Genomic DNA, 19,721 nt, shown 5'->3' with positions numbered 1-19,721 from the left:
AAAATTCAGTTTTTTGTTACCTAGTGTTACATTTCCTCGTCAGTAGAAACTCGAGTTGTTACTGGATAAGACTAAGCATAGAAGACATAATACATGAACATGGAATTGTTTGCAGATTAGTTAAATTATCTGTTGTTAAAGAGCATAAATAATTATTTGATAAGTACGTCTATACAAGTAACAACTCTACAATAGATCAAACCATTGTATCGCCAGTGAAGCTGATAAACGGATGAAAACACATTTTATATTCATAATTACTTTAAATATCAGCACAACAATATTAAATCTGCAAATTTCAAACAAAAAAAATCCTCTCTCACAGGGATTCGAACGCATGCACATATATAGATAGGAAAAGTATTCTGAACCATTTGAATAGATCATGTCTTAGATCCTCAACTTACAACAAATGTTTCAATTAACTTATGAGTATTTTTATATGTACAAAGTCAATTACTGGCAAGTTTCATTACTTTAATGCTCAAGTAATGGGGTTAATACTAGATTTGTTTAGGGGAAATTACTAAAAGGCTTGTATACTACTGTTACAAGGTTCACGCGGAAACTATTTTCTGCTTTAAACCTTTACCACGAATTCAAACAATCATTCAGCATTCAATTCAAGATCATGATTATGTAATATACGTTCAACCTAACAAATCATAGAACCTATCGTCTTTCTGACTTAAAAACTAACAAACTAATGTATTTCAAAAATTAAATCTTTCTGATTTTTCTTTTTTACACCATTCTGATATAAAATTATTCGTGTCTGTGAATTCGCATTACTATTTACATTACAATATGCTACAGAGATAGTATAAGTATCACCTAAATAACTTTTTATGTTAGCTTTGATTAAAGATATGTTATTCACCAAGTTCACACATAATACATTTTTCAAAAAAGGAGGGAGTAATAAATATCTAAGATAGGATCCATTGTGTTTTACCAATATTTATACATAGTTTCAAAACCAAAATGAATTTATGTTAAATTATGCCCCATGAAAATATCACACTCTCGAATTCAAATACATAACTTTCAATAATTAAGATGTTTTAGAAGTTAGCTGTAGTTTTGTTTCATAAACAGAATTTATTACGTTTGAATTCACGATGTCTTGGATTTCGGTATTTAGTTATAAATTTGTGTATACCCACCCAAAATCCAAATAGAAATCAAAATTCACATGTATTTTTATATTCATTTCATGCTAAGCCCCTGTAACAACAGTCTGTAAAAAGATACACAAAATAGAAGGAAGTGTCGTCAAAGTTGAGATATACTATAAATGTCTTAGTGGCACTGCTACTGGAGATGAACCAAAATTTAAATCAAACAATGCATGTGTTCAAAAGATGCCTACAGGTAAATTTACTTAGATAATCATGGAATGTGCTCTTACTGCTGAAACAAAAGACTGCAAAAAACTTGTCAAAACTTTGGAATATTGTCGAAATGTTAAGACACAATCATATGTGCTTACTTTCCATTCAATATAAAAAATGTGAAATATTAGTGTGTATAGATACAAGTGATTGACAAACTTGTTGCTTTGAGTGTTGAGGAAAAGAAAATATAGAATTTACATTAATGGATAGATAAAGTAAAATAATGATCAATTTCAAAACATGTAAATACATGTACCAATACTGAATCGTATTAAATACACACATTTTTATAGCAATGATCACAATTGTAGGTCAATTATAGACTATTGACAGAGAATTATTACATGTTTTCTTAATTCATTTAGGTATATGATTTGCGAGCATTTTCTTTATTCATTAGTACCAGTCTTCAATCCAGAGTTTTTTTGTTTTGTACATTGTTCTTCAATTTTTTAACATCAGAGAGGGTTTCAATATATTGATTGAATTACAAGGATGAAAAATACAAACAACATTAAAACAATAGGTACTTTCAGGACATGACACTAATTTTGGCCCTACCCCGTTTTTTAAATCTGTTATTCATGTGATTGTTTGGTTTTCTATTAATTTCAATTATTTAGCGTTTGTCTGGGTTATATGAACATATATTTACTAAGATATAACTTGTATTTGCTATTATCTATCAATTAATTTCAAGTTTACTATCCACAACGGTCACTGATCAAACGCAAATTTCATTTAAATTTAAAGGATTTCGCAAAAAGGGAGAATGCCAAAATAAATGTCTAGTTCCCAAGTTCCTATGATCAATATGGCTTCCTCATCAAATAGGTCACCAAGATTTACAAAATGTGTATCAAAGACCAGTATATTTGTCACTTTCTGAAAGGAAATTACTGTTATTCTTTTGGGAACTGTTTTCCTTTAGCTATGTGGTAAATTGATGTTTACAAATAAAATGCATGTATTCAGGGTGGCATGCAAATGTTTTACAGTTATATTTTCAAGTTTATAAAAGTCAAACAAAATTAAATTGAAAGTCACAGGGAACATAGCCAAATTCCGTTTCAAAATTTATTTTTATCTGTTTAGATAATTAATCCGGTAAAGAACACGTTTAAATTATAACATTATATGAAGAACAAAAATAAATATAGACACTTTTGTTTTCAATGAGACAGTTTGACTTAAAAATATGAAAATTCCCTGAACAGCAATATCTGATTCACATGAAAGGTTGTGTAGTCTTTGCAATAATGTTTGTTTGGGGGCTTTTAAGATCTATGAATCATTTAATTTGGCAAAGAGGGAATTTTTATCACTGGAAATTACTTTTTGTGAAACAAAGTGACTTCGTAACATAGTCTTTTCCTTTAATTTATCAATTAATAAGCAATATAAAGAGTATGTAGAACACATTGTTTTAAGTGATGAAAGTTTACCCGTTTTAAACATAGATAAACTCCTTTTAAGATAATAAAAAGTACGTACTTTTACAATGAATTGATCTGTTATAGATTCTTTCTAATATCAAAATAAATGGAAAATTACATCCATAAAGATTTAGAATTTAAATCGCAAAACCTCGCTTAAATTTTATATAGTTATTAAAAAATGTACACACAACATTGATTAATATTTTTAACGTGCATATATATGTTAAATGTATCTAAGTTGTAAACAAAAATGTGTATAAGAAATTCTCATTTTTAAATTAAAATACTATTCAGTTGAAGTGTCTGCAAAGTACGATAATAATGGTGAAGCATTTTCTAGGACTTTGATTATCACACTAATGAAATCTTTTTCAGATAGTACATATAGTACATTTCAGATTCCCGATCATTGGGAAATCACAGATGATAGAGAGATCTCCAGAGCTGTTATTTTGAATACCCGTACCTCAGAATACAAGGACGTATCCAAGAAATTCTTTTCTAGTGTGGGAGGTCATAGAACTATCGTTGAGGTATGAGATTTAATGCAATTTATACTTATATTCCCACTTTCATGATCTATATCATGAAGTTTTATGGTTGATGACCCTAGAAATAAGTACCATAATAGAAATATCAACAAGATATTCTTGGTTATATTAAAAAAGTTTATATTAACAATTTTGTTTAAATCGATATATTTAAAAGCCAAAAAAACCTAATTTTTGAATATGCATAAATAATTTTTCAGATACACAGAATTCAAAACAAAACCCTTTACCAACAATATGCAGCCAAGAAGAAGATGATCGACAGTACCAATTTACCTGGTCATCAAAATGAAAGGTCGCTGTGGCATGGATTTGCCAAGAATGCTATGGGTAGTATCAATAGTCGTGGATTTAATAGAAGCTATTGTGGTAAAAATGGTGAGATACTTGTTCAAATATACAAAGGTTCTTATTTCTAACTGTACATAAAATTCTTGAAAACAACTGAAAAGAGACAGAGTAGATTATAAAACTGGAAATTATCACCCATTTAAATAAAAAGGAGAAACTTACATTTGTTAAATGCCTCTTAGAAAATATGAACTGAATTTAAAAAAAAAGAATTTATCCTTTTAAAAAATAGTTTTTTCATATCAATTAAATCAAAAATGACAAGAATAAAAAAAAACAGAAAATGAAAAATATCTGTACCCCTTCCAAAATTTAAATATTTACAGAATGGAATTGTTTTCTAGTTTTAGATATTAGAATAAAACTTTATAGTAATGATATGGAAATAAAAATAACCTTATGCCACTCTATAAACAATTTTATTGATTATTTGAAAAAATTCATTAATGACCCAATGTAATGTTGGTTGTGTGGCAAATTGGCAGCATTTGGCATTTCACTGTCACATATATGTATATCGCACTGAAACTTGATGGGAATTCGATCTAATGAGAAAAATAACAGCCCAATATAATCTTGGACTATGATTGGCTTTAAAAAAAACTGTTTTGGATTAGGAATTACAGGACAAAATGTTTTGAAAGCAATTATGATGGATTAAAACAAAGATATGAGAAGTCAAACTTTGCAATGTTCCCCAAGGTTAACCCTCCTATATTAGAGAAAGAAGTTATCAAAGGTACCAGGATTATAATTTAATACGCCAGACGCGCGTTCCGTCTACATAAGACTCATCAGTGACGCTCAGATCAAAAGAGTTATAAAGCCACACAAGTACAAAGTTGAAGAGCATTTCGGAAGTTGAGGAGCATTTAAGAAGGGCATGTTTTATTTTGTTGTAAAATATGTCGTTATCATGATATAAATAGGGGAGTTAAAATAGTCATTATGAACTTATTTTACATTTTCCTGTAAATAGTTTGTTTATACAAAGGTGAAGAGTAACTTCTACAGTACTTAAATGTAGCTTAACCCTCCGGTATTTTGTGAGTGGTTATTTCCTGATAAATCTAAATGTGTTTGTTTTTTATGGAATTTAAATTTGTATTGATGCAGCTAGACCTTATAATTTTATTTGTTTACAACGAATTGGTTCATGTCAATTTACAGTTTGACACTTGTGTATTATTGACGAATATATGTTGACTTAAATGTCTTCTGGTTATTTGTATCAACCATACGAAGAGGTAGAGACTGAACTGTGGTGTGCTGTTTCGGTAGTGGTTTGTGGCGTCGACGAGTTGATAAAATTTGTGAGTCAGTTTAAATTTGAACGCATTAAGTAAGTCAATTACTACTTTCTGGCAATAAAGGTCTGTTCAAGGGGAACCACTCATGGTACACCAATGATAGCTTGTTTTATGTCAAAATTAGCACATTTTATATTCATGGCGATTGTTTTGTTTCGCCCCCTCAGTCATGGTCGATTACCTTTTATATCTTTGCATAGTAAATATCTTTTTTTTTTAATTTGGTCAGTTTAAAATGAACCACAAATTGAAAGTCAATGGTATTTGACATGATGTTCAATGATTATTTACATATCTCCTTTCCGTGGAAATTGAATGGCTCTACTCACTACATTATGGTGCATAGACTACTAAACTTTATCATAGTTTAAATGTTGACGTTTGTGATGAGTTCAGTTTAAAGGGAAGCCAATTATATTTGCATATAGTTATAAGGATAATGTGGTATGAGTGCATAGTTTAAAACAGGTTAAAGAGTTGCTATTTGTATTTCAACATGTGCCTTTTACTATCAAAACTAAATAAAGGTGAGACATATCACTGCGGTAACAGTTTATGTTGCTTCAATATGTCACTCTCATTAACAGGTCAGTAAGTCGGCTTGTCAACAGTAACAGTTTTTTTTATTTAGGCTAATACAATAACACTTGCTTCAAAACCACTCTCCTCCCCATTTTCCTTTAACCTCTTGTACAATGCTGTAACTGTTATAACCTGTAATAAAGTCAGTCACTATGAACATTGATTTTTTTGCACTCACACGTATGATTTGGTAATTTACTTTATTACAGCTATAGCATATGGTGAAGGTGTGTATTTTGCTAGAGATGCAAGCCTTTCTGCATCAGATACGTATTCGGTGCCGGACTCCAGTGGCAACAAAAGAATGTACCTTTGCAAAGTATTGACAGGAGAATTTACATTAGGGGGAAGAGGAATGAAAATCCCTCCGAACAAGACTGGGACTCATGATATTTTATACGATTGTGTTGTGAACAACACTACAGATCCGACCATATATATCATTTTCCATGATACACAGGCCTATCCTGCATATATGATAACTTTTAGATAAGGTTTCAAATAATTGTTTGATGTCGTCATCGTCGTCTGTTGTCCTAAACTATTTCAAAAATCTTCTCAGAACCTACTGGGCCAAATATCTTCAAACTTGAACTGAATGTTTCTTATGGTATCCAGTGTAAAAATTGTATCCTAGGTTTTGATCCAACAACAAACATTACCGCCAGGGCTAAAAATAGAATACAAGGGTCAAATGCAGTTTTGGCTGATATCTAACAAAACTAATTTAAAAGCTTTTAGAGCATATCTGACACAAATGCAGTTTTTGGCTGATATCTGAAAAAAACTAATTTAAAAGCTTTTAGAGCATATGGGGTAAAAATGTTCAATTGGTCAAGATCTATCAGCCCTGAAATTTTCAAATGAATCGAACAACCCATTGTTGTGTTGCTGTCACTGAATTAGTAATTTTAGAGAAAGTTTTTTGTTATTATCTTGGATATCATAATAACTATAGATAAATTGTTAACAGCAATATTGTTAACATAACCAAAATTATCAATCAACCTTTTATATTAAGGAGTTATTGCACTTTGAATACAATTTTACACAATGTGTTCCTCATGTTTGCTAACATTTAAAAATATTCTCCTCTGAAACTACTGTGCCTAGTACTTTTAAACATTTATTTAAATGAATGTTCCTTTAGGAATCTAGTTTGTGAATTGTATCTGAATTTTTGATCCATCAACAAACATTGCAGCAATGGCTAAAAATTGAACATACACATGTAGAGATTAAATGCAGTGTTTGGCTTATATCTCAAAAACTAAAGCATTTAGAGCAAATCTGACATGTGGTAAAATTATTCATTAGATCGCGATCTATCTGCTATGATATTTTCAGACGATTAAACAACCTGCTGTTGGGTTGCTGTCCCTGAATAGGTAATGTTGCAGTTTTGGTCGTTATCTTGAATATTATAATAGATAGAGATAAACTGTAAACAGTAAAATTGTTCAGCAAAGTAAGATTTACAAATAAATCAAAATGACAAAAATTGTCAATTGACCTCATAAGGACTATTTTACACAACATGTTTATGTTTTCTAAAACCATTAAAAAAATTCTTCTTAAATGAATCTAGTATAAATTTGGTATTTATTTCCTATTACGTCAAGAAACAGCCACTATTGCTCAAATGGAACATATGGGTTAAGGGGGCTCGCGGGTCTATATCGATTTTTTTATTTAATATAGGATTTCGATATATTTTTCTATAAATGAACTTTGTCTTATACTTAATAGAAAAATGAAATAAAAAAAATGGGGTCACCGATCATTTACGCTCACAATCTGCCTTCGAAAGAAGCAGACATGTTTGTTAATGTCCTTTTTTTCTGTTGAACTAATAGGAAGATAGCGGTAATATCGAAATAAAAAAAAGAACTATATTACAGAAATCGCTTAAATTTTACAATTATTTAGTTTATGTACAGCTTATTCGAAAACAACAATAAACATATAGGTCACCGATGAGTTAAAAAAGATATTTCAATTTTAATGCCAAAAAAATGGCATTTTTGCACCAAATGGAGATAATTTGGAGCTTTTTCAATGATAGCTACATTTTAAAAGTCTGGGGCCAACACGAATTGATTTTTTGGAATGATTTTTGTGCCATATGATAAAGTAACAACTACTTAAGGTAATTAGTAAAATTTGTAATGAAAAATAAATGTTAAATTTTTTTTCTGAAAATCTTATACCCGCGAGCCTCCTTAAATGCATTTATTTGCTTTTGAAGAAAATATAATAGATACAAAGAACATTTAAATGACATGTTTAAGCCACTTGTAGATATATATATATTGAAAAGCAAAAACACTCATTGCTGAAATATTTCAGCAAAAAATAACAGCTAAGTGATTCGGGCTCTTTAGAACCACTTGTTTCTTCTAAATTTTATTACATTTTGCATGTCGGAGCCTTTGGAACCCGACAATACTGTATTGGTTTTTCTTGTTATTTTAAACCATACAGTTGTCTATATTGCCTAGCCATCTCTCCTTTTTCTTATATGCTAGAAATTCGTGCTTCTATCAAATAAAACAGAATAGATTTATATGAAATAATATTATAGGGTTATTGCATGAATATAAGGGAATATTGTCCCGAGTAGAATTTTATATTGCACGAGCTTGCGAGTGCAATATATGTTCTACGAGGGACAATTTTCCCAAATATTCATGCAATAATCCTTTTATTGAATAGCAATATTATATTTGAAAGTAAAAATTGGTTTAAACTAAGATTTTGTCGTTGATGACGTCATGAATTTTGAAGAATTATTGCACTAGTGCAATATTGGAATTTATTGCACGCTAATTTTTTAGTTACTTTCTGTGGGAAATATTATATTGCAATGCAATAAAAAAAAAGGTTATTGTATTAACATTCCTGAATAACAATAAAGTAAAATAACAGAAATACCGAACTCCGATGAAAATTCTAAGCAGGAAGTCATTGAGCTAATACGGGGCGCCGAATGGGACTCTTGTGGTTTTGTACAAAATTCAATTCTGTCATAACAAAATCATGTTTGCCTTACAAAACTATGTGATACAGACTTGTTTTATGAGAACTTCAATTTTGTGATGACAAAATTCATTTTGTCATGACAAAATTTATTTTTGTATACATAATTCATTTTTGTTATGACAAAAGTCAATTTTGTCAAAAAGGTATGCAAATATAAACTTATTAGCATACAACATTACAAAATTGACTTTTGTAACCTGATATGGAAATTAAAACATAAAAGTCAATTGTGTGAGACAAGATTCAATTTTGTGAGACAAAATTGACTTTTGTGAGACAAAACTCAATTTTGTCTCACAAAAGTCAATTTTGTCTCACAACATTCAATTTTGTCTCACAAAAGTCAATTTTGTCTCACAAAAGTCGATTTTGTATGCAAATTAGTTCACAGAATCCAAACTAAACTAATTTGCATACAAAATTGACTTTTGTCGCCCAATTTTCAAATTAGGTCACAAAAGTAAAGTCTGTGTTACAAAAATGAATTTTGTCATGACAAAAGTAACTTTTGTCCACTGAAAGATAATTTTGTATGACAAAATTTTAAATTTGTATGACAAAATTTTAAATTTGTAGTATGCTACAAATTTTGTTAAACTGAACTCATTTTTGTTGAACAAAACCCACTTTTGTCCGTACAAAATTGAATTTCGAGTACAAAACCACAAGAGTCCCATTCGGCGCCTCGTAGCTAATGGCAAAATAAAAAACCTCAAACACATCAAATAAATGGATAATGGATATTTATTTTATTTTACAAAGAACTTTTTACAGCTTTTACATTAATGCTAGCAAGACAAATCTTTGTTTGGCTTGCTTGCTTTGTTTGTATCAATGTTTGCTCAAGCATGGCAGTTAAGATAGGCGGGGCTTCAGCTTGTATACATCATACTTAGATTTTATTGGACGTTATGTCTGAGGTTAAGGACACTTAATTTTAAAACATCACATGACAAATATTCTCACATGTTTTCTCACCTGTAAAAATACAATAATTTGTCAATGAAAGAAAAATATAAACTTTTTTCTTGTATGAGGCTGAGAAATTAATTGACCTAATATTGTTTTTATAACATATCAATCTATTAGTTCAGCCAGTTATTTATATGTCTGTCCTTCGATTATGTAACTCAAGAAAATATTCCAAAAAATGGGAAACAATTGTATCGAAAAGAGAAAATCGAGTGCACCTTTTTTTTATGTTAGGGTGTGTTTGAGATGAATATTTTGTCTTGAAAATGTACAAAACAAGAGTATTTGATACATCATCTCGCTTCAGACTATATCATTTTATATAGCAAAGCTACAGGTTGACTTTATAACATAAAAAAATCACAGTACTAAAAGATGAAATATAGGGGTCAAGTGAAATACCTATCCAATGGATCACAAAATCAGAGTAGGTGTGTTCGAATAGTTATTTTACTAAAAGTGCTTGACGACAGTCTTTAAGTTGGATCTTTGAAAAAAAATTGTCTTCCATTTTTACGATTGCGAAAATGAACTGGCGTAATAGGAAGATAATTTCGACGAAGTAGAATCCTGTCTGTATTGTATATTTACAGGTAAGGAAACATGTGAGAATATGTGTCATGTGATGTTTTAAAATTTAGTGTCCTTAACCTCCAACAAAACGTCCAATAAAATTTAAGTATAATGTATACAAGCTGAAGCCCCGCCTATCTTAATTACCATGCTTGAGCAAACACTGATACAAACAAAGCAAGCAAGCCAAACAAAATTTTGTCTTGCTAGCATTAATGTAAAAGCTGTAAGAATTTTTTTATTTTATATTTTAATTTAAGATATTTTGACGTCACTTTGCCTTTGTATAGTCGAATAATATTCTGAATGTAGAACTTGAATCTCAAATATATTATCAAAGGACAGCTGTTTCTATATCAAACTGACAAAAAGTTAGGCATTTCATTAAAGAATGGTTTTAATTCCAGTAAAAAGTAAAAACACAAAAATACTGAACTCCGAGGAATATTCAAAAAGGAAAGTCCCAAATCAAATGGCAAAATCAAAAGTTCAAACACATCAAACGAATGGATAACAACTGTCATATTCCTTACTTGGTACAGGAACGAAGCCATATATTGTAATATGAAACACATTTTTGTATGTTATAGTTAAAAGTTCGTTGTTGATATAAACATGTATTGTATATGATGTTAAATGCACCAAGAAATGTTCTGATTAAATATAAAGTAAAATAACAAAAATACCGAACTCCGAGGAAAAGTCAGAACGGAAAGTCCGTAATTAAATGACAAAATCAAAAACTTAAACACATCAAACGAATAGAGTCGTATACCTGATTTGGTAAAGGCATTTTCCTGTGCAAAGAATAGTAGATTAAACCTGGTTTTATAGCTAGATACACCTCTTAGTTGCATACAATTCCATTATATTGACAACAATGTGTGAACAAAACAAACAGACATAACAGGTAAAAATGTCAAAAATAGTGGTACAACAGCCAACATTGTGTTATGATCTTAATCACTATACAAAAAAAAACAAATATGTAATAAAGAAACACAAAAAAGGCATATAGACAAAGCACATTTCCAAATTTGAAAGACAAGAACACAAAATTTACCATAGCACAAAGCACAATAACACAATGACAGATTGTATAAGTACAAAGCCACGTCATAAAGGAACACAAAAGGCATATAGACAAAGCACATTAGCTTTAAAAGGAAAAACAAATTACTTATAATAAAGATTGGAATAAAAATGCCTATGAAAATTGAGACTTACAAATTGTTAAGTTCTGAAGTTAACTCAACGTTATGTAATAAGCTGTAAAAGCTAAGAACACGTTTTCAGAATGTTGTTACCACAAAATGTCTCTGGATGATAAATTCATTTTATCTGAATACTGAGAGCATTTGAATGAGGTAATATGTAATGTCCATAACAAATATTCCACTGGATTTTGAACCAAGAAGTTCCTTTCATGGACCCCAATATGTCTGCATGCGATCACCTTACAGTCACGGCATAACTAATAATATTGCATGTGTTATTTATATCTGATGTGGTTAGCAGTTTTTACATGTACTAGTCGGTAAAAAATAATCTATGTCTTTAACCTTATTTTTGAAATTATCACTTGTAAGTTGATTGTTTTAGTTGTTTTAGAGACAAATCGTTTGCATTTTATTTTATTTCATATGAGTAGCGTTGATACATGTCATGTAGTTTTAAAATATTTTTATTATTTTTCACGTACCCAAGTGAGAATAGGATTGGTCATGATGTATATTTATTTGCTATATATTTAATTTACATTTATTTCTACATGTATATTATTATTTAGGATGAAGAAAAAATACCTGATGACCGCTATTAGATGTTTTGGGTATATCTTGCTCCTAATAAAATTTATTTATGGGAGATTTTGTTTGCCATTTTGAAGTATTATAAAATTTATTTATAATTAATTATTGTAATGATAATTGCTATTCGTGTGAATTTGACCTCAGAGGAGACAAAACAGTTCAGGTAGAGCAGTTTTTGTCTTTTGATAGAAAAAAAGTTGGACAGGTGTTGCTGCACATAGTTCTTAATCGTAATTAATGAGATTGTTTTTGGATGTTAGTTCGGGTAGTTCTAGAACATATACAATGATACCTATTAATTATTTAATATATATTTTCTTTGCATAATCAGCTCAGGAATAGGAACGAAAACTGTGATAATTTATATTGATTTCATATTAGGAATTTCTGTTGTATTTTAATTCCATTTTTATGTTATACATTGTTTTTTTAAATGTGTATTGATAATATTTATCCTATAGCGAATTCATAGTTTTACAGATTAAAGCTGTTATTTGCTTCTGTATTCTTCTTTTTGTGTATGTATACCTCTGATCTAGTCTTATTGATAAATATGTTTAGTGGGGAGTTTTTTTATTTGCTCTATTTTGTTCTTACTACTTTTCTTGAAATAAAATTCTGGTTTTCTTTCGATTATTGGGTCATCCACCTTTCATAGATTAAGACATTTTGAATATGTTATATAAGGTCTTTCAAATTTATCGTTGAAAGCACGTTAGAAATTGTTCTGATGATTTGTTTTTATTTCTTGTAGGGTAGTTTGCTTTTGCAAGATGTCACTTATATATTTGATATAATATGTAATGATATCATATCAATTAGGTTTTATGCATTTGAAAATTGACATTGTTTAACTGAACACTTTTCCTTGTTAGAGTTGTCTCTCCCAACTATATTTTCTTTGTTATCACTAATTTTTCTCGACTGTCAAAGCAACTGACAACATAGGTATATTTTTCTACATTGCTCAATTAACATCATTTTTTTTCGAAAACCACATGCACCTGTCCGCAGTCCCGTGAATCAGATGTTGATACTAAATTTATATATCTACAATGTAAGACTCTGTTATCTTGATAATAGTATTAAAACATTTGACTTTTATACACTTTGCACAACAATGGCCTATTACAAACTAAGGGACAAACTGAAACACTTGGTCTTGGGTTTTTTTCATAAAAAAAAAGAATGACCAATGACAAGCTTTTTGTCTTAGGAAGTGATTTACCCTACATTGTAAAAAATCACTATTTCAAACATACAAAATCGCCGAATCTGATATTATCAAGACAATTGATTTATTTATTGGCAACATATTTGTTACGCAATTTTTTGAGGTCGTGTTTTTCAACAATCAATCGTCAATCCCATGGGGATAAACTGTTTTTCCTCTACTTGCCTACTTGTTCCTTTTTTTTTTTATATGAGGCTGAAATTTTTATGAAAAATGAAATCAGTTTTAAAGTAGTGTCCTTTAAGTTTACTTTTTGCTATAATAACGGTGTTTTCTCACTAAATAATTCAAAATATGGTGCCCATATTGAACACATCTATCACTCGAACTTGAGATAAAGAATACAACAGATACAATGATCTTGATTTATATTAAGAAATTGACAATGAGTGAAGGTTGAAAACAAAACGTTATGAAGAAAGAGATGATTTCAGCTTCCCAATTGTGAACTCTTAATTTCGATTTAGCAACATTCCAGCACCGCCTGCATGTGGAGTATATATCTCCCAATTGACACTATATTCCAAGCTTTGTGTTAACTTTTCTGTCATGATTTCCTTGATATATGTTTCAGACTCAAAAGACAGCTTCCAAACCAAAAGTGTTGGAGTTGAAACCATCCTTCGTAAATTGTACAGATGACTTCACGAGTTGGTTGACCGTTATTGAATATCCGTTTCACAGATGATATTGGATAATTATATACAAAATGTCGTAACTACAATCTCGTCACTTTTCCCTAATGGGACCTACCGAATAAGACTTATTGCCGGGTTTGTACAAAATGAGCCATTCGACAGCTGCCACATGTGGTGCAGGGTCAGCTTACTCTTCTGGATCACCCGAGATCACCCTACGTTTTTGTTAGGGTTCGTAATGCTAGCTCAGTCTTTAGTTTTCTATGTTATATTTTGTGTATTATTGTTTGTCTGTCGGTCTTTTTTGTTAGTCATGACGTTGTCAGTATATTTTCTATCTTTGGGTTTGTTGCTCTGATATCTTTCTCCTTTCTTTGAAAACAATTTCAATACACTACAACGTCTAGAAAAGGGAAATAATGTCGGGGTCACAGATCAAGTTATTGTACTACATATTAAAATTTACGTCTTATCATAACACTAAGGCACTGTAAAGATATCGATAAAATTCATGTCGCAAATTGAAATTTTTGTTGAAATGGTATCATGGTGCAATAAATTTTTTATTGGAAGTCAACGCTTTAAAATGTTAAAATAAGCAAATTATCGACTAACTTTAATCTTCAAAACGTACATAGAGGAAGGAGAGAAAAATCAAGGCAACTTAAATACATTTGGTGACTTGATTCGAAAAACCAGCTGCGTCTACAAGATAAGCACCTCCTGATATGCATGCATTCTCCAGCATGCGAATTTACTCGGTCAATTAAATGTTAACGTTAATAATTGAACTAGAGATCAACCGACATAGAAATCTCTGATCACAAAAACATTTCCCAGTGAGTTGATACATACCAACACGGTATTGATAAAATTGAACCAACTGCAATTTATTAGGTGTCGTTTTGGTTGTTTTGCCTCATAACTACTAGAACAAACCCGCGAAATCGCGGGCATTCAGAGCGTAGTTTAAAGTATGTAAAGTGTTGTTGGAAGAATTTTGTAAAAATATTGAATGACTGGAGAATTTCAGCAAAAGTGTCATAGGTTATTGGGGACAGGGAAATGTTTTTTTTTTATCCCTCCTCCTTTATTTCCAAAATTCCCAATTTTTGGTTTTCTATCAATTTTAATATGAACATACCTTTAGTATGTTATGAACATTTAAGTAAGGAGCCTGTAATTCAGGGGTTGTCGTTTGTTTATGTGTTACATATTAATTTGTTTTTCGTTCATTTTTTGTACATAAATAAGGCCGCTAGTTTTCTCGTTTCAATTGTTTTACATCGTCATTTCGGGGCCCTTTAAAGCTGAGTATGCGGTATGGGCTTTGCTTGTTGTTGAAGGCCGTACGGTGACCTATAGTTTGTTAATTTCTGTGTCATTTTGGTCTCTTGTGGAGAGTTGTCTCCACATGGCAATCATACCTCATCTTCTTTTTTTTTGTAATCAATGAATTTTGTAAAAGATTTAATGACTGGAGAATTTCAGAAAAGGTATCAAAAGTTCACATGAATAATTTTAGCGCTTATATGGATATTATGAACATTCATTACTATATAAATAAAGTGTATTTACTTTCAATTCTAAGTTTACTAAGGCAGCAACCATTTGATTTTCGGGGGGGGGGGGGGGGGGGGGGGGGGGCTATGGTTTTTTTTGGAAAAAAAGTTTGTTTCCAGTTTTTGGAGAAAAAAAATAATTTGTTTTTGATTCTGAGAAATAAATTTGTTTGTTTCACGCTCAGCTGCCACTATATGTAATGCTAAAATTGAAAGAAAAAAATTGTTTTCGACTTGTCGCGAAAAAAATAGATTGTTTGTCCAGAAAAAATAACCATAGCCCCCCCCCCCCCCCCCCCCCCCGGAAAATCAAATGGTTGCTGCCTAATCGATCCATGGTGGTCATTGATATAGTATACAGACCCTCTATTTAATAAACTCTGTGACCGCCGTGCATAGCAAACTTGAAAATGATAGCAGATAGAATTAAAATACACTTTATTCGTAGTATATGTATGTTCAAAGTATACAAAAAAACGCAAACCGGAAGTATAATCTGACTTATAATTTCGTCCAACGACGGGACAATATCCGGATGCCTTTTTTCTCGTTTTTCTCCCCAAATAACTCAATCTGAATAATCATATGAATGGATGACAAATGTGACTATGCACTGTACCTATAGGGCACAGAGGCGTGTTAAAAACGCAAACCGCATATCTAGTCTGACTTAAAATTTCTTCCAATGACGGAAAAATATCCGATCGCAGTTTTTTTCGTTTTTCTCCGAAAATAACCCAAACTGAATAATCATAAGAATGGATGACAAATGCGACAGTACATGGTACCTATAGGACACAGAGGCATGATGATTAATTTATTGTGGAAGGAAGAGAAGCGACACACAAAATGAGGTCTTCTCGTTTAATAGTATAGATGATGTTGGTGCATCAAATGTCATTTACTGATATCGATACCAAGACTTGACAGTTTTCTCACAAGAAAGAACATGTTCGTGATTTTTTATGTTAGGATATTTTACAAACATTTTAATATGTCCTACGACAATAACCTGAAATTTAGCTGGATTTGCCTTCATGTTGTTTCCATCAAATAGTCAATAAGCATTCAATACTCAAATTCCAACGTGTTTATAAGTAAATTGTATTTAAAACTTCTGAAAGTTAAGTTAAAATCCACAGCATAATTTTATAAAGAACCCTGAAGCCCAGGCGCAGCATACATGCACATGGCACATTTTATTGAGAAATTAAAATAACAGACGAGGGGCTGAGGGAAGCTGATTTTGAGTTGATTTATCACGTTTATCATGGATTTAATTTTGGTGTCTCAAAATTAGTATCATTAGCATAATATAAGTTAACTATGATATATGAAATGTAACCACTCTTTGAAATGTGGGTTATTCAGTGACATATCATCATCAATTATATTATCGGAAAGTAGAATTAAAGAACTTTGAAAGACTGAGGCCTTTTTTGTCTTTGATAATATTCTTTCGGCCTGTGGTGGTAAACAATTAGTAGAAATAGGAATTATACCAACTATCTGTTGGGATATTAACCATCAAACTCAAAAATATTCAGTCAAGAATAGTGATACCATCTTCATAGTCCGAGATTACTCTGACGTCTAACGGCTGTTTTGCCAGACAAGCTGGGGCCGTGGGACGTCAGAGCTCGTCCCATATCAAAAAGTGGATATTTACCCACCCAAAATAGATGCGCTGCTTCGTCGCTTCTGATGCCGACTGACGACCTTGGAATTATATAAATCGGGCATCAATCTGTTCATTTTTTATTTATCTTTTCATTTATGTAAGTTTCACCTACCTGCCAACCTTTATTTTTCCATATTTTAACAGTTTTCACAGAGACCCATCGATTTCTGCATTTTGTCTTTCATTTTCAAAGATTATCACGTGACCACGAGAAAACAGTGATGATTTATGCAAATGACCATAATGTAACACTTCGTTCATTTACGATGCAAGTTATCTAAATGTCCGAGAGCCTCCGATTGTTCTCGTGGTCGGAACTAAATGCTTAATACCGATCTCCTGTCAAGGAGGTGAAAAATCGTGGTTGGCTACTAAATGTTAAACATCGATCTCCTACAAAATTTGCATATTTGAGTCTCGAGGCCACCATCTCTCTCGTAACTTAACGTCCATTTGAAAGTGAAAGTCAAAATTAAAACCAAAAATTAGGAACTTTAGAAATAAAGGTGGAGGGATAAAAAAAATCATTTTCCTGTCCCCAATAACCTAGTATGACTTATGATACTTTTGCTGAAATTCTTCAGTCATTCAGTATTTTACAAAATTCTTCCAACAACACTTTACATACTTTAAACTATACGCTCTGAATGCCCGCGATTTCGCGGGTGTGTTCTAGTGACTTATAATAAGTCAATGATATTTGTTCTAGCATTGGAACATCTTATTTACATGGAGATTGCTTAGCCAAGTACCTCGATCATGGTTCATTGACTTTGAATATTTGCCTTACTTATGTATCATGTTAAGTATTGCTATTCTAATGTCATCATTTGCATAATCAAAATTACAAAAAAGCGAGACATATCTCTGTGATAACAGTTCATCATCTTTGTTTGTACTCAAAATGTTGCAACTAAATTGTTGAATGTCCTATAGTTACAACAGATATTAGTTATATCAGGTACTTGTTGAATATCTTATTGGTATAGTAGGTTCTTGTTGAAGGACCTATAGATATAACAAGTACGTGTTGATTATCTTATTGTTAAAGTAGGACCTTGTTGAATGTCCTATAGTAATAGCAAGTACTTGGTGAATGTCCTATAATTATACCCTGTACTGCAGTCATAGCAGGTACTTGTTGAATGTCAGTCCTATTGTTATAGCAGGTACTTATTGAATGTCCTATTGGTATAGCAGGTACTTATTGAATGTCCTATTGTTATAGCAGGTACTTATTGAATGTCCTATTGTTATAGCAGGTACTTGTTGAATGTCCTATTGTTATAGCAGGTACTTATTGAATGTCCTATTGTTATAGCAGGTACTTATTGAATGTCCTATTGTTATAGCAGGTACTTATTGAATGTCCTATTGTTATAGCAGGTACTTGTTGAATGTCCTATTGTTATAGCAGGTACTTGTTGAATGTCCTATTGTTATAGCAGGTACTTATTGAATGTCCTATTGTTATAGCAGGTACTTATTGAATGTCCTGTTGTTATAGCAGGTACTTATTGAATGTCCTATTGGTATAGCAGGTACTTATTGAATGTCCTGTTGTTATAGCAGGTACTTATTGAATGTCCTATTGTTATAGCAGGTACTTATTGAATGTCATATTGTTATAGCAGGTACTTATTGAATGTCCTATTGTTATATATATACAGGTACTTATTGAATGTCCTATTGTTATAGCAGGTACTTGTTGAATGTCCTATTGTTATAGCAGGTACTTATTGAATGTCCTATTGTTATAGCAGGTACTTATTGAATGTCCCATTGTTATAGCAGGTACTTGTTGAATGTCCTATTGTTATAGCAGGTACTTATTGAATGTCCTATTGTTATAGCAGGTACTTATTGAATGTCCTATTGTTATAGCAGGTACTTATTGAATGTCCTATTGTTATAGCAGGTACTTATTGAATGTCCTATTGTTATAGCAGGTACTTATTGAATGTCCTATTGTTATAGCAGGTACTTATTGAATGTCCTATTGGTATAGCAGGTACTTATTGAATGTCCTATTGTTATAGCAGGTACTTATTGAATGTCCTATTGTTATAGCAGGTACTTATTGAATGTCCTATTGTTATAGCAGGTACTTGTTGAATGTCCTATTGTTATAGCAGGTACTTGTTGAATGTCCTATTGTTATAGCAGGTACTTATTGAATGTCCCATTGTTATAGCAGGTACTTATTGAATGTCCCATTGTTATAGCAGGTACTTATTGAATGTCCTATTGTTATAGCAGGTACTTATTGAATGTCCTATTGTTATAGCAGGTACTTATTGAATGTCCTATTGTTATAGCAGGTACTTATTGAATGTCCTATTGGTATAGCAGGTACTTGTTGAATGTCCTATTGGTATAGCAGGTACTTATTGAATGTCCTATTGTTATAGCAGGTAATTATTGAATGTCCTATTGTTATAGCAGGTACTTATTGAATGTCCTATTGTTATAGCAGGTACTTATTGAATGTCCTATTGTTATAGCAGGTACTTGTTGAATGTCCTATTGTTATAGCAGGTACTTATTGAATGTCCTATAGTTATAGCAAGTACTTGGT

General features: G+C 31.3%; 1 protein-coding gene across 1 annotated transcript in view; it reads left to right on the top strand.

Moving 5' to 3' along the window:
* The window catches only part of LOC139490711 (uncharacterized), a 68,018-nt gene extending 60,805 nt beyond the window's left edge, over window positions 1-7,213 (top strand). Inside the window, exons 19-22 of the mRNA XM_071277641.1 lie at window positions 1,225-1,374; window positions 3,212-3,369; window positions 3,588-3,765; window positions 5,840-7,213. Coding sequence (XP_071133742.1) covers window positions 1,225-1,374; window positions 3,212-3,369; window positions 3,588-3,765; window positions 5,840-6,123 — 770 coding nt within the window. The 3' untranslated portion in view covers window positions 6,124-7,213. The remainder of the gene's footprint in view (window positions 1-1,224; window positions 1,375-3,211; window positions 3,370-3,587; window positions 3,766-5,839) is intronic.
* Window positions 7,214-19,721: the final 12,508 nt, after the last annotated feature.

Source organism: Mytilus edulis, chromosome 10 (assembly GCF_963676685.1).
Source record: "Mytilus edulis chromosome 10, xbMytEdul2.2, whole genome shotgun sequence".
Lineage (NCBI taxonomy): Eukaryota > Metazoa > Mollusca > Bivalvia > Mytilida > Mytilidae > Mytilus > Mytilus edulis.
This window is presented reverse-complemented; position numbering and strand designations above follow the sequence as displayed.